The sequence below is a fragment of the Heteronotia binoei genome, chromosome 21 (genome assembly GCF_032191835.1).
Source record: "Heteronotia binoei isolate CCM8104 ecotype False Entrance Well chromosome 21, APGP_CSIRO_Hbin_v1, whole genome shotgun sequence".
Taxonomy (NCBI): Eukaryota; Metazoa; Chordata; class Lepidosauria; order Squamata; family Gekkonidae; genus Heteronotia; species Heteronotia binoei.
In genome coordinates this window covers 85,607,726-85,624,404 of record NC_083243.1, presented here as the reverse complement: position 1 = coordinate 85,624,404, position 16,679 = coordinate 85,607,726, and the positions used below count along the sequence as shown (strand labels likewise).

At 45.7% G+C, this 16,679-nt stretch overlaps 1 protein-coding gene across 1 annotated transcript in view; it reads left to right on the top strand.

Moving 5' to 3' along the window:
* SIPA1L1 (signal induced proliferation associated 1 like 1) overlaps positions 1–16,679 on the top strand; it is a 347,094-nt gene that overhangs the window by 293,370 nt on the left and 37,045 nt on the right. The window contains exons 15-16 of the mRNA XM_060262825.1: positions 1,778–1,927; positions 14,048–14,166. Coding sequence (XP_060118808.1) covers positions 1,778–1,927; positions 14,048–14,166 — 269 coding nt within the window. The remainder of the gene's footprint in view (positions 1–1,777; positions 1,928–14,047; positions 14,167–16,679) is intronic.

Genomic DNA, 16,679 nt, shown 5'->3' with positions numbered 1-16,679 from the left:
AGTATTTTGTTTTCTTTGCTGGCCTCTGGACTTGCAAAGCTCCAAGGAAAACACAGAATGGATTTTCCATTAAGGTCTCCATTCCGTGTTTTCCTTGCAACTTTGTGTTGCAATGTATTTCAATGGAGTGGAAGAAGGCATTTTCACTTTTTGCAGAGTTTATGGCCAGCATATAAAGAGTTGGTGCTTTGAGCCAGCTTGTCTCTGCTGAATGGACCTGAGAACTGGTACTCTAATCTGGAAACTCACTGCCATATTGTACTGGAGAGCTATTGTCAATCTGAGTAGACCAGGGGAGGTGGGGGGAGGAGAAGCTTGCAATGTCCTACCATTTCATGTTTTCCCAGGCTGAGAGCATTTTGTATTTTTAGTTTCTGCTGTGATCCTTGTGCTTTCTTTTTATGTTTTATTTTTAAAAATTGCATTGCCAAATCCCACTATTTACCCACCTTTCCATTTTAAACAAAATATCAGAAGAGTTTTAAGCATGTTTGTATTTTAAGTTTAAAATAATATCTTTATGTTTATCAGTATCCTTCATAAAGTTTATATCTCTGCTACCTGGCATTACATTTTATGACATGTATGACTTGGCCCCACAAAGTCCCATCTGTGTCAAATCCAGCTCTTGTAACAAATGAGTTTGACACACTTGGTCTAGATGACCTTGGGGGACCCTTCTAACTCTGTGATTCTATGCATCATTCTCATTGAAAATGAAATACTTTTAGTCTACCTTTTAAGTTCAGAATGCTGCTGGGGGAAAATGTGAGTTGCTAATCCATACGGACTTTCCCTCCAAATTTCTAGTTCGTGAACTGCTTGTTTTCATTGTGAGCAAATATTTTCCAGGGAAATGGAATAGTTGTTTCTTTAAGTTGCAGTAGACTAAAGAAAAATCAAAGGGTGTGCCTTTGAGGATCAGAATATAATTTTTCTTTGTTTTCCGTTTGAAGAAAGTGTTCATGAATATTCAGCCCCATAAAGCTGAGAAATAAATAAAAAATAAAAAATACTATATGAATATTCTAGTTTGCCTGTTTAATCAGTTTCCTTGGGAAGAAAGAGAAGCGGATGAAGCCTATGATGTTGGAGATCTTGACAGTGTTACCACTTGTGACAGAAGTAAAAGTTGGAATTGAGAAGTGTGTTAGTTTTGGAATGCTGATTGTGTAAACAGGCTCTTAAACTGTATTTTATACAATCCAGTTCACATTTTGGACAAAGTGAGTGGTGTGTACTATCTAAGAGCTATTAAAAATGAAATATTCCTGTAATATATGGACTTTGTATTTGTGACTGGTTTACATCATTTTTTTTTAACCTGCCCAGTGAAACATGCCAACTCTAAAATGGCAGCTTTTGATAAAATGAAAAGGAAAAGGGAGGATTGTGGATCAGTGCTGAATTCTTAAATCTCTATGCTATGGCTTGTTTTTGAAATGCATATATAAATCTTTTCTTTGGAATTTAGATGAAATATAGTGTGTTTTTAATAATCCTTGCTTGCAAATAGCAAAAGCAATTCAGCAAGTTTATTTTTGGAAAAAATCCCCTCCGTCTTGCCCTCCCCCATCTTTCTCCAGTGTTCCATAGGGATTTGATTAATAGAGGAAAATACATACTACCCTCCAGCTGGCTTCATTTTTTACTGTCTCCATGAGCTGACACTGCTGATGTGGCAGTTTCTGAAATGGTGGTGTTGTCTTAACAGGCTTTGCAGTGTGGTAATTCCTTTAATAATGTGGAATCTGGGGTGTTTGTTTGTATTGAACAGATTGTCTCCCAGCTCCGACGTCTACGTCACAGTTTCATCCATGGCCTTAGCAAGATCGCAGCAGTGCCGTAATTCCCCCAGCAACTTGTCATCCTCTAGTGAAACTGGCTCCAGTGGGGGCACCTACAGGCAAAAATCTATGCCTGAAGGGTAGGCCCTCTTGTGTTTCTTTGTTTATGCTTGTTTTTTGAGTGCTGCTTTGGGGGAAATGGAGAAATTAAATTAATTCTTATTTAGACCCTTACCAGACATTCTTAATTTGAATAATTACTCCTGCCACACACTTCTACGGAAATTCTTCCCAATCTTTCAATCTCCTGGTGAAAGCCAGGTCTTGTGCTACTACAATAAATTAGCATCCTGTCAGCCTCAGCTGAAGTATGACTTTATGACTTCTCCACACTTGCTAGCTTTTGGATACTGTTTCAGATACCTGCCTGGATACTGGGACTGCAGTGTCGATGGATTAAACCAGTTAATTCATTAAAGTTCTGTGGCTCAATTAACTTCAGTACTCACCATTAACAGCCTGTCTTCTCAGTGCATTTTTTGCATTTAACCCAGACGCGATGAGGTGTCACTGGTACACCAGACTGTAGCCTCCCACCCATTTCTTTCTCAACACTAGAGTAGAGTTGCTGAGTAAGCAAGCTTCCTTGCTCTGCTTCCTAGTGTATCTAGAAAGGAGTAGCAGGAAGAAGAGGCAACTGTAGGACTGGTTCTTTAATATCCCATAGTATCCCCACCTCCCAAGGTGTAAATCAGCTTGAAATACTCAGAGACTACAGACACTGAATGAATCTTTTGCCATAGGAGCAGAGTTGTACAGTCTTCCCATTTAGAGATCTTGGCAAATGCACTACAATAACTTCCTCAGGATTCATGTGAGGGGAGTCATGGGACCCCATTTTTCATGGCTGGTAAACTGCAGGATCACTCAAGTATGCTCCTAGGCACTTAGGGGAAAAAACTGTATCAGGTGACAGCTCTGTTATCTCCAAAAAGCATATTTTGTCCTTACTGTCATTTATTGCTAGTGCAAAATTGTACTGATGTTACAAGGGCTAGGACAGCTCTAATGCAGTGCTGGTGGCCATCTGCCAGTAGCCTTCCCACTGCATCCATCCATTTGCCAAAATCTGGAGCACCATCTATCGCCCTCCACACCCCATCACAATTTCATGCAGTCTCACAATTAGATTTGCATCTGCACAGATCATCCAGGACATTAGAACTCTAGTGATAGACCTGGCACTCCTGCCTTTCATTGGGTAAAGAGGCCTCCATTTTACATGTGGGGTCAAGCACCATTCATTTTTATGACTGCCATGCATTGTCTTCATATACCACCCAGATCAGAGTTGTGGCGGAAGGACTGTGACTGTGATATAGTTGCTCTGTCACTTAATAATGATAGTTTACTTCTGACACAGAAAGGCAAAGCTGACATGTATCCCCTAAGTCTCAGCAACTCCAGACAGTGTCTTCAGCTGTTCTCACCTTTTCTCAAGAAGGCAGCCATCCTCTTTGATACGGGCATTTCTTTCTCATGTCAGATCATATTGCCTCAGACCATTCAGTTTTCACCCTCATATGAATCTGAAAATGCCTTTACGCTTGAATTTCACTTTACAGCACAATCCTGAGATCTGCGGCGTAGCCCCGCCCGAGTGTAGAACTAATGTGGGCAGTGCTAGTCAACTTCTAAAGGGGAGAAGTTATGCCAGATGGGGAGGGGGACGGAGCGTAAGCAGGCAGGAGAGACAAGCCGTCGCCATGGTGATCCCGCCTGTGCATACGCTATTGGCTCACTGCCAAAGGGAAGTTGGGGGCGGGGAGGGCACAGCTCAGACTTTATTGTGCTGGAACCAAGTGCAACGGTATCCCAGGTGCAACTTGGATAGTCTTGCAGGGGGCAGGGCTCCACTCAGAGCAGCGGGCAGGAATAGCTGAGCGAGTAGAGGGGGAGGGTTGGAGCGCCACACATGGAAGCCTCTATGTTGGATTCCCAGCTGCAAAACAGAGACAGAGATCAAGAGCACCTGCAAAGGTGGCAGCTGGAGCAGAAGACTGCATTTCAGCTGGGAGCTCTCTTAAAGGGACAGGCTCTGACCCACCCACCCCCCATGCCCTGCCAGGGGTGGGAACGCGGCAGAGGACAGACCAAGGGATTGGGGCTGGTAGCAGCATGGGGGAGGGAGGCCGGCAACTGCCCCAATGCCCTGCCAGGGGTGGGAACGCGGCAGAGGACAGACCAAGGGATTAGGGCTGCCTGAGCCTGCTGCCTGGTTCAAGTGCCAGAGATGTTTGCACACCACCGGGCATCAAGAGAGGGGAGGAGGAGGAAAGTGGGGGTGCACAGTCGCACTTACCCAGCCATGGGCGACCTTCCTCATACGCTGAGCCTCCAAAGGCCGGGTACCTGTTGAGACCTGGAAACAAGAGCAGTTAGCCCCAGGGGAGAGACCTTGCTCTCCTCACAAGTCAAAGATACTGTCTAAGAGGCCTTGCTGTGCATTGTCCACCACCAAAATGCCCCGGCCCTCTACGTCTGTGCGTCAGGGAACTCCCCAGCAGAACCCCATGCCACATGACCTTCCCTACCTAAAGGGTTGTGCGGGCCAGGGTGGCAGGCTTTGTATGAGGAGGGGCTATGATTGGGTGCTGCAGAGGGGGCTTGTCCTGCCAAGGGCCTGTGGGTATTGGTGTACTGTTTAGTCGGCTCCCCAAAAGGGTTTCGAGGCTGTGCCAGGAGCAGCAGCAAACTTTGTTTTTGGGATCCATGGGTCTCTATGGGATTCGCCAACATTCTCATTGTCATAACTTTGTGCCTCTCACAGGGGGCATTCCCAGAATGAAAGGTCTTAGGAAGCCGAATAACATTGGCCATGCCCTGGGACTGCCCCCTCGTACGCCGGAGTAGCGGTGTGCGCCCCAGTTCCACCACTGCTTGGGCATGGCGCCGCTCCACCGGCAGACGCAGGTGGGTGTAGAGCGATGCAACTACCTTTTGCGCCGGCAGGGAGAGAGTTAGAGTGCCACAAATCGCATTTCTCTGGCATAACGATTAATTCGCTCCCAAAGCACTTCCCACCCCCCTCAGGATTGCACTGTTAATTAAAGATGCTTGCCAATGTAATGTTGGGGAATGGCATCAAAGGTTTGATGAGATTGTTGGTTGTGGACCCATGGCAGCTACCAACCAGGGAGGACTTACTCTTGCAGGAAGCCCTACTGCAGGGTTTCCCAAACTTCCCCCCCCCCCGTGGCCCAGTTATTTTTACACTTCTGCTTCGTGGCCCACTAAAATTCGGGGGTGGAGCCAAGAGACAGGAAATGATGTCATTTCCTGTGGTGTCGCTTCCAAGTTATGTCACTTCCGGGGCACACTGAACCAAAACTCCACCTCTTCCTGTGATGTCACTTCCAGGGCACCCCCCAAACCTGCCTCTTCTTCTGAAGTAACTTCGTTTTCAGAAAAATCTCTTTGAAACTCATGCTGAGCCAAAATGGGGGTGGAAAGTGGGCAGTCTGCAACTTTTTCATACATTCTCAGGATCCTCTCTTTCCACCCCCACACCTGATTTCTGTGTTGCTGATGAAACAATCTAGTATAGAAATTAACATTCTCTGTCGGTTTTCAAGCTTGAAGACAGAAAGTGTTTTAAAAGTCAATAATTTAAAAATATTCTCTTGTTATGCAAGCCATTTCTAGTAACAATCTTTGTCCATGAGATAGCTTTTGAGTTGACTCCCACGTGGCAAATGTTTCTGTGAAATGTGTCTTCTAATGTTCATCTAGAGTTGCTCAAAAACAACTGTTTCAATAGATCAGTTGAACCAATATCCTGCTTATGAAATTATCTTTGAATGCAATTGTCAGTATTTCTTCATGCATTCATCACAATAAAAATCACCAGCATACCCCAAAAAATCATGCATGCAAAATAAATTGGAAGTGGCCCTGCATGTCTTAGCTTCTTTGTATATTATGTTGTGAAAAATACCATCAGATAATTCTTGTCTGTTCATGGAGACACAAGTTGAAAATAAGGAGGCATTCTGAGACTGAAGCAGCTGACCACCATGTTTTTGTCCATTCAGATTTTGAATAGTAGCCCTGTAACAGTAACTCAGGTTGAAGGTTATAAATGCACATGACAGTCATAATGTCTGAATCTGAAAGAGTTTTATTTTTTGTTAAATTTTAAATATGTGACCTGAAGTTACAAGTGCCCCACAAACTTGCAAACCAGCAGTCAATGGAGATCACAGTATTTCTTTCTCAGATCAACAGGCATACCAATTGTTGTTGTCTTGGCATTCTCTGAATTCAGCTTCTGTCAACACACCCTCATCTTGTACCCAGCCATCTTGTAACCAGTGAACCACAGGAGATTTTACAAATGTTTAAATGAATGATAAATTTTATTGCAACCAACAGATCTAAATGGCTTAAGTAATTGAAATCTAGTGGCTATAAAAACGTACACATTTTTAAATTACTAGAATGCAGGAAATTAGAGTGCAATTGTTTCTTACAAGTGGCAATCAAAAACGTTGAAAGTTTTGGAGTGACTAAAGCAGAAAGGAGAAATTCATACATGAATAGCATTTTCCCAAAAAGAATTTCAGTAACTTGAAGCTGTTGAAGATGAAATATGTTCTTGAAAAAGTGTTAAGATGAAAAGACAGAAATGGAGGTGACATGTGACTGAGATGGCTGAGACAAAGTGTGTACATATGCATGTGTAAAAGAAGTTTTTGTTTCTGAAATTACTAAATTTTTGATGATATATATTCCAGAAAGCTGAACAAATTGGCTAAGTGAAAATTATGGATCTGCCATATGTTCACACATTTAGCAGATCCCATGGGTAGTGTAACCCTGGAACACCTCTATGTATTCTCCAAGGTCCTTGACATAAGATAGCTTTCAGAAATTTTATCTGAAAACATTTTAGCAGATCCGTTTTTTAAAAGTGACTATGCGGTAGCCAATAACAAAAGAAATACAAGAGGATAAATGCCACAGTAAATCTCTCTTTCTTTTTTTCCTTCATAATTAACATTTTTATTAGTAAATCTCTCTTGAGCAATCTGGACTGTGTAATTCACTAGAGACTTTGGAGCCCAGGTTTACAGTACTTGGATCCCTGTGCTCAGGTTCTTAAGACTCCTATTTTTAAATAATACTACAGTTTAAAAATCACCTCCCACTCTTCATTAACTGGGCTGAGAACTCTCTGGCCTAAGTGGAGGGCTGATTCATTTGAGTAGTCTTCCTGCCTTGTATCCCCAGATTGGAAGGCAAGAGCAAGATCTATCTGAAATCTTTGGCACCATGTAATTCTGTTAGTGAAAACCTGTGCAGATTGTGTCACCTGTCTGCACAAGTATAAATACATTTAATGTAAAAAAAGCAAAGGCTAATATGTATTTATCTCATGTAGCCAGGGCCAGCCCACCCACTAGGCAAATTAGGTATTTGCCTAGAGTGCTGGCAGGGCGGGGGCACTGAATCTGGCCCTCCCCATGCCCAAGGCAAATACTTCATTTGCCTTGAGGGCTTTGCTCCCCAGCCTCCTCCTCCCTCCCTTCCACACCATTTCAATGGCCAGGAAGGGGTGGTGGAGTGCTGCAGCTTCCCGGGCAACTTAAAGGCCCCCTGCCGATCACCTGATTGGTGGGTAAAATGGTGCCAGAGGCTCGCAGCTCCTATGTCGGCCCTCCAGCATGATCAGTACCAGTGCAGGGTGAGGGCTGGGCAGAAATAGCAGCCACTGCGGCCGCTGCCTCCTCCCCCCTTTGCTGGAGGGCTAGCATATGGGCCATGAGCCTCTGGTGCCATTTTACCGTGGTGGTGGGGCTTTAAACAGGCCGGGAAGCCTCAGTGCTCTGCTGCCCCTTCCCAGCCATTGAAATGGTGCTGAAGGGAGGGAGGAGGCGGCTGGGGATCTAGGGAAGGACTTCCGCAGCCCTCAAGCCACCAGGGGCCCAGTCACTTGTCCCACATGCGGGGAGCATGGCTGCACGGAGGGATGCGGCAGGCTGTGAATCTGCCTGGGGCACCATGCATCCTAGGGCTGGCCCTGCGTATAGTATATTCATATTCCATGGGACTTGTTAGCCAACTCCTGTCTTGGAAGAACTTCTTGCTGAGAGGATACGATAGAAACACCCTGTTTTGTTGGTGGTGCTTGCTCTAAGGCTTATGGGGACTAAGAGTCATTACATCTGGCTCTGCTTTGTGCATTTATTGGTCCTTTGACACTGCTGTTTACAACACCCTCCACCATAATCTGTGTTATGTCTGCCTAGCTGTGAAGATCCAGTCACTGTTTGATGAAGGGGGCTCTCATTTATTAAAGCATCTTTTAGTAATAAAACCCATGGTCCGGTGTTAAATCCCAGCTCCCTCATTCGTTGGATGTGGGTTATCAACTGTTGGCTAATGAACCATCTGTCACCATCTCTGGCCTCTCATTGGCTAACTCCCCTGTCCCTACCTACTGCAGGCCCAGGAATGTTGAATAAACTGTCAAAACAATCTTACCTTAGCAAGAGACACATCTCTGATACTTCTCTCTGTCTTCTCTGTGAACCAGCCTCAGAAAGGCCTGCTGCTCTGCTGCGGCCTCACAAAAGGCATCACAGCTGCCAACAGCAACAGACATCTGCCATCCTATCAATGGCCCACAGAGATAGCATCCCACACACGCAGCCTCCAAAGGCCGCTGAAATAGCCAGGGAGCTTGGCAGTGCCAGGCATTTCCTCAGAGGGCATGGCTGTCCCACTTTTACTGTCTTTCCTGCCTCTTTCCTGTCACTCCCTCTCTCCTTCCTCCTCTCAGCCTTGCCCCAGAATGGTTGCCTGAGAAAAGATAGGGAAGCCTTACAGGGTTGTTGTTCAGGTCAAAGGGGGGAGAGGAATGAGGAGAATGATGTAAGCTGCTTTGGTTCCCCACCACCACCACTGTGAGGAAGGACTGTTCTTTTCCTATTTAGAGGCTGAAGGGCTGCCAATTCCAGGTTAGGAAATTCTTGGAGACTTAAGGGGTGGGGCCTGGAGAGGGTGGGGTTTGAGGAGGAATGGGACCTCAGGCGGGTACAATGCCATTTCCTCCTGGGAAAACACTGTTGCCAATCTCCAGGTGATGGATGGAGATCACTCAGAATTACAACTGCTCTCCAGATGGCAGAGATCAGCTCCCCTTGAGGTGTGGGGGGGAGTTAATGCCTTCTCTTGGGTAGGTGGGAAGACAGCAGGGGGGAGCACTCGCCTAGAGCCTCCTTCTAGAGCCTGTTGTATTTTTCTTCACAACATGCCTTACTCCTAGTATGCTAGAATAAAAACTTGTTATTCTTTAAGGTGTCCACAGGACTCCTGGGGTTTTTTGTTTGTTTATGGGTTTTTTTTACAGGCTTACATAGTTAGGGATGGACACAGACTGGCTCACGAAGTAAAGTTCATCACAAATTTTGGTTGGTCCATGGTTTGCAAAGCTGTGTTCATGAATTGATATATTTCCAGAAAGACTTTCGCTGCTCAATTATATTGTTTATAAAACTCCAAAGTAACGGGGGAGGGGGAATTCTCCAGCCTTGGAAACACCAATAGAAGCCCTCCAAAGCTTAACAGTCACTGCTGACTGCCAATAACAGAGTTCTCATTCTGCTCTATGGGATCAGTATGCTATATATCAGCTCAGAGCCTCTCCTATGACAGCTGTTGGCAGTAACAGAGAAGCAGGGAACTTGTGAAAAGCAGAGAACATTCATCATTTATTTCTGATTGGGAACACCTCTCTCCCCTGCTGGAGTTTGGGTGTTAGGTGGATGCAAGGAATCTAAGCCACCTCATCTCTTTGCTCACACCGAGCAAAGGGACTTACCTACTGAGTGCCTTGGCTGAATGAGGATCCACATTTAATATTCTCCTGATCCTGAACACCTCTCCCTGTTGAGGTTTGGGTGTTAGGTGGACTCGGGGATTTTGCAAGGTACTACCTCATCATCAGACTGCTCCAACAAAAGTCAGACTGCTCCAACTACCGGGGGATAACCCTGCTCTCCATCGCAGGCAAAATCCTTGCCAGAATACTCCTGAACAGACTGGTGCCCACCATTGCAGAAGAACTCCTCCCAGAGAGCCAGTGCGGCTTCAGAGCTAACAGGAGCACCACCGACATGGTATTTGTTCTCAGGCAGCTTCAAGAGAAATGCAGGGAACAGAACAAGGCTCTGTATGTGACTTTTGTCGACCTTACCAAAGCTTTCGATACCGTTAGCAGGAAAGGCCTGTGGCAAATCTTGGAACGTTTAGGATGTCCCCCAAAGTTCCTCAGCATGATCATCCAGCTACACGAAGACCAGCGAGGCCAAGTCAGACACTGCAACGACCTCTCGGAGCCCTTCCCAATAGGCACAGGTGTAAAGCAAGGCTGCGTTCTCGCGCCAACTCTCTTTACGATCTTCTTTAGCATGATGCTTCAAAGAGCCGCAGTAGATCTAGATGATGACGATGGTGTCTACATCCGCTATCGCACCGATGGCAGCCTGTTCAACCTGAGGCGACTAAAGGCCCACTCCAAGACAATGGAAAAACTCATCCGAGAGCTACTGTTTGCTGATGATGCTGCACTCGTCTCCCACTCGGTATCAGCTCTGCAGCATATGACGTCCTGCTTTGCAGAGGCTGCCAAGCTATTCGGCCTAGAAGTTAGTCTGAAGAAGACAGAAGTTCTCCACCAGCCTGCACCCCAGGAAGATTATCACCCTCCCTGCATCACTGTGGGTGAATCAGTTCTGAAGACAGTCCAGCAGTTCAGCTACCTGGGGTGCATCATCTCCTCAGATGCCAAGATCGACAAGGAGATTGACAACAGGCTGGCAAAGGCAAACCGTGCATTTGGCCGACTGCACAAAAGAGTGTGGAGCAACAAGCATCTGAAAAAAGGCACAAAGATCAATGTTTACAAAGCAGTTGTGATGACAACCCTCATCTACGGCTCCGAATCGTGGGTTTTATACCGCCATCACCTGCGACTCCTCGAGCGCTTTCATCAGCGCTGCCTTCGCACCATCCTCAACATCCACTGGAGTGACTTTGTGACCAACACTGAAGTCCTCAAGCGGGCGGAGGTTACCAGCATCGAGGCACTGCTGCTGAAGACGCAGCTGCGCTGGGCAGGGCATATTTCTAGGATGGAAAACCACCGCCTTCCCAAGATTGCCCTGTATGGCGAACTCTCCACCGGCCATCGAAATAGAGGGGCACCAAAGAAGAGGTACAAGGACTCCTTGAAGAAATCCCTTGGCACCTGTCGCATAAACCATCACCAGTGGTCTGACCTAGCCTCAGATCGCAAAGCATGGAGGCACACCATCCACCAGGCTGTCTCTTCCTTTGAGAACGCACGCATAGCTGGTCTTGAGGACAAAAGGAGATTGAGGAAGAATCGCACTGTTACAGCACCAACCCTAAATCAGACTTTTCCCTGCAGCCACTGTGGCCGGACCTACCTGTCCCGCATTGGTCTTGTCAGCCACCAGCGAGCCTGCAGCAGACGTGGACTATTGCACCCTTCTTAAATCTTCGTTCGCGAAGCCAAGCCGAGAGAGACCTCATCATCGCTTCTGCCAGTAGGCAACAGCTCAATAATATCCAGTGACTGAATTGTAAACTGAAGCCTCACCAGGAAGTTTTCATTTCATTGGGTGAAATACAGGGACCAAGTGGAATTCTAACCAAGCATACTATTACTTTGTGTGAAATATAGAAACCAAGTGAAATTCCAATTGAGCATACTATTACCTTCTGTGAATTTTGAAGTGTAGAGGTTCAAGTGGAATCACTGCTGAGGAAGGAAAACTTTTATTCTGAAACACGGAATAAGAAGTACGTGTACCTATTTGGTGGATTCCTCATATGGATGCATTGTCTCTTATGTTGTTGAAACTTTGTATGGACATTATTACACCTACACTTTAGAGCAGGCCCTGCTAGTTATATCCATATGATGTTAGCGGATTCCTTCGTTTCCACTTGGTATAGTGGGATCCAGAAGAAAATTCATTCCATAGGTGTACCCTTGGACAACCTCTGTATGCTAAGTGAAATGCAGGCATTCAGAATCCTGAAACAGAGGATCTTAGATATTGAGAAACAGTCCCTTTGTTCTTCTGGACATGAAACTTTAGCATTTGGTATCTTCCCAGATCATGGGCTGCCTACCTTTCCGAGATTACTTCACTCCAGTTACACCGCTCTTTATGTTAGCAAGACTCAAGTTCTACCCTCAGCAGTATTGTCTGGGAGGTTTGCCAACATCCTTTATCAGAATAGAGTCTGCCCATGTAATGGAAGGCACCTTGAAACAGTCGCCCATGTCTGTCTTTATTGTGATTTTTATGGGGAAGCGCGGGACTGCATAATCAAACCTATTCTGTCTAATTTTTATGGATTACCTGAAGCGAAGTTAGTTTTTTTTCTACTATCTGACCAATGTTCCCATATCACAAGCATGGTAGCAAAGTACCTTTTGGCTGCCATAACTATCAGAGAGCAAAAGACTAGCTTGTTTGACTGTTTTTTATAGCTGAAACTCCATGTAAATTTGCTATGCTGTACTTTTTATTTCCGTGCTAATAAAGGTATTTGGCTTTGGATTTATTGTAACTGTCATATATTTGTGAGATTATTCAATAGGACTGCTTTGTCTGTTACTTACTAGTAAATGCTATTGTGCTTTATTAGTGTTTTGTGATCACAGTTTATTTTCATTAAGCTTGACTTGCTTCACTGTGATCTTCCTTCTTTGTAATACATCTGGCACACTGCCACATGGGTTACTGGGGAGGGTGCAGAAATGTTTCCAAACTGTGAGCTTCCCACCACCCCAACCCCACTGCTGTTAGAGTTCTTCTCTCCAAAGAGTATTAGCAACTGCTGGTGTCTCTGGTCAGTGCCAACAACACTTTTGCCTCTGTAGAGAGCCCCAGGAACAGATAAGGGAAAGGAGGCTCCAAGACCCATGGTGATGCCCTCTATGGCTGGGCTTCAGAGGTCTAGCAAGATAGGTTTGGTGCCCGGAGATGGGGGCCTGTGGTATGCAGGGGATGGAGGATTTCTTCCCTCCATGACGAGTACCCTTTGCACCCAGTTTCACCCTCACAGCATATAGAGGTATTCAGGGATTTGAAAGAAACAATGAAGTAATATTTTGTATTGCATAAATCATATTTTGTAGAATTGGAAGCAGTCCTGAGAGAGTCCCCCATAGCGGAGAAGCCACTCCTGTGCTTCCCCTTGCTCATGTGGCTACCAAGCTGTTGTGGATTGACTTTGGAACTCTAGTGAGCTGCCTGCCTTTTGTCAGAACCTGCCTTTGGAGATGGGGAAGCCTAGGGGGATTCTTGCCTTGCTTCCAGTGTCTGGCTTGGGGGAGGTCTGCCCAGGTGAAGTTTCTCTGTGAGTTTGGTGTCACTGGTTTGGTCCTGAGCTGTTTCATAGACTTCTGTAATTGCAGCTGTCTTTTCCAAACAGAGCACTGGGGGAGACTGTTGGGAATCTGTAACTGGATCACAGAAATGTAATTGCCCCCAACATGGAGAGATTGTAGAGGAGTGGGTATCAGGATAAGGTTCTCTGTGTTTGGTGTAGCTTGCAAGAGGTCCATTCTATACTTTTGAACCTGAACCTGACACTTTTTTTCCTGGGGACTCATTATTTGGGGGGGGGGGGCATAATTCAGACTCCTTAAATCCAATCTGCACATAACTTGGAGGGCATGTAGGAAAAGATTGGGGAGGTCCCCTAAGAATTTGATGCCTCTAGTTTGCACACAGTCTATTCTATAGACTCTTGAATTTGCACTTGTCATTTCCCGAGAAAGCACTTTCCTAGGGGACCTCCTTTGGGGACCATAATTTGGACCCCAGAAGTCTAATGCTCATGAAACTTGGAGGGCAGGTAGAGGAGAATCAGCATGAAATCCCCTGTGAATTTGGTATTTCTAGCATACCAGATGGGGCATTCTACTACATCATGGACCTCACTGAATGGATTGGTTTGTTGTTTAGCCCTGAAAAGTTTGTGAACATTCATAATTCACATACCAGCAATGCCACCAACCATGAACTGAACCACGTTTTTCCAGTTCATGCCCATCCCTAAACATAGCTACCTCAATGAGATTGATATAATGGATTTTTCCCTATAAACAGCTTTTTCCATATACAGAATTTAAGTCGCTGTATTTTCCACAGGTTTGGAATGAGCCGTAGATCTCCTGCCTCCATTGACAGACAGAACACAGATACTAGTGGCAGTGGTAAATCCACACCCAGCTGGCAGAGAAGTGAGGATAGCATTGCTGACCAGATGGGTAAGTAATTTCTTCCTACAAAAATTAAATGGTATTTACAACAAGATGACTTTGGCAAAGCCATTCATCGATTTCTTGTAAGCAGCAATTCCTTGGTGTTTGAATGTTACCCCTGATTAATCAGAATGAATTATTACATGTTAGGAAGCTGTACTGTGTCCTTTGAGCCCTGTGAGCATGATGTGAGGTAGAAATACTATTCTCTGAGAATACATAAGTTACATCCACGCAGTCTCTGGGTGCACAGGCATGCTTATTATTTGGCCTTACCTTTGGTTTGTCCTGCTTCCTTTTAGTGTTGTGTCAGTTTAATGTAGTTTTCACTTAGTCCATAACTCACTTTGTAGTGCTCCCATTGCAGCGGCACAGGCACTTTGATCTCTGACACTGTAAAAAAGAAAAATCCCCCAAACACCCATGTACAGATTTTGAAACTGCAGATAATAAAGCACAAGTGAACCAAATGTATAGCTAGATTAGGATAATTTTCCTTCATAAATATATTTTCACTGCACACTATGATGAAGGAGTTGATTGGAAGAACTGTTAATGTAAATCAGCTGAGTGCTGAAGCCTTCATTTGGAGTTTCAGCACACAAGACCTTTTTCTCTTCATTTTTAAATGCTGCTTACTGAAGCAGTGACCTGACCTCAGTAGATACCATTATGTTTTCTGCCATGATTTTGTCTCAGCAATGACACTGACACATTTTGACCAGCTTAGTCAATGATAACAGCATCTAGATCCTGATGTTCTGGTTGGCAGCACACTCAAGACTGTGTGCTGTGAGCTGGGTTAGGAAAATCCATTGTATCAAAATTTTGCATACTTAAGTGGTCATATAACATTCTGTACTACTCTGTGAGAAAACAGGCAAAGGAAAAAACAGGAGCTGGAGATGGGACTTGGTGTATTTGGTGTTTTAAGGCAAAGGAGGCCACAATTTACAAGTTCAGGAATTAGAACAAACCTGAACCAGGCCATTTCTAAAATCTCAGAAGACCAATCAAGAGCCCCCCACCCCCCCCCCCCCAAAAAAGTTTCCTGGGATGATTGCAAGTGAAAGCTTGTTCCTGTCATATACCAATAAGTGACAATAACACTGGATGTGAACATTGGAGAAGAGACTAACTCTGTCCTCCTAAGATACCTTGTGGAGAAACGCCATTTTAGTCAGTGGTGGTGCTTCATTTGGCAGGGGTCAGTAAATCCCTCAGCAGGCTTTGTAGCCTTCCCCTCACTCCCCCCCTCCCTTCCAGAGCCAAACCAACAACGCTAGGGGGAAAATCTCCTAGAGAGGCAGGAAGTGCTTTTGTTCTTGGCATGTGTGTTAGCAGGAAGAGAAGGGCAGTTGGAAGCCAGCGCTCGAGCGAGCATGTGGTGAGCAATGGAGGCTCCTGCCTGGGAGGCCCCAGGCAGGCAGACTAAGTAAGTAATTCACAAGACAGGGCAAGTTTAGATCAGGGCCAGCAGGACGCGTTTATAACACATTTTGTTTGTCAGGCTGTTTGCTGTGCGTGTGCTGTGCTGTGCTAACTTTTTAAACGCAACTGTTTTTGTTTTGTTTTTCTTTTCCTATCTTTTTCTTTTTTTAAATAAATATATTTTTACTGTTTAAATGCTGGCAGTCAATCTCTGTACCACCTAGATCCCCAGACCGCTTTAGACCACGCTGTGTTAAGAAGGGGGCCCCCGGTGAAGGGGGGAAGGCATGCAGTTGGATAAGGTGCCAATCCTCCAGGGGTGCCCCAAAGAAGTGCTGAGGTCTCTGTGAAACCCAAGTGCAGGGTGGCAGAGGACCTTGAGGCCTGGCCTCATAGCTGGAGAGGGGGATTGGGAGTCCTGTTCCTCTCAATCTGAACCCCGGGACTGAGCAGGTGGTGGCAGCGAGCCCAAGGGGCAGGAGGAGAAATAGCTCCCTCCAGGAGTTGGCGACTCAATAGGGAGCTGACGGGACCGGGTCTGAAGGCAGAATCGGGCCGGTTCCGCCACACTTGGTGGCAGCGGTGGGATGAGAACAAACAGAGAACTTGATTGGCCAGGCATTTTTGGTTTTTGATGCGTGCAAGCACCCAGAGGAAGCAACAGAGGTTTTGTTTTATTTTCGGGTCAACTGGAATAGGGAAAGTTTAGTTAGTTAGGATGGAGCGTGCTAAGAGGCTGGAAATCCTGGAGATGACAAAGCCACAGCTCCAGGAAGAGTGTGCAAAGCACAAGCTGGAGTGTGACAACATGACTGTAGTAGATATGACAGACCTCCTGTTGGAGTATCATAAGCATGCAGGGGCACCTGCAAAAGTGCCCCCTACCCAGTCAGAAGCAATTTTGCGGCTACAGATGGAACTGGAGAGAATGCGTATCGAGGCGGACCGAGACCGCAGACGGGAGGAACGAGAGAGAGAGGAACGACAAGCAGAGAGGGATGAGATCCGCAGACAGGAGGAACGAGAGAGGGAGCTGAGACGAGCTGAGATCCGCAGACGGGAGGAAAGAGAGAGAGCTGAGATCCACA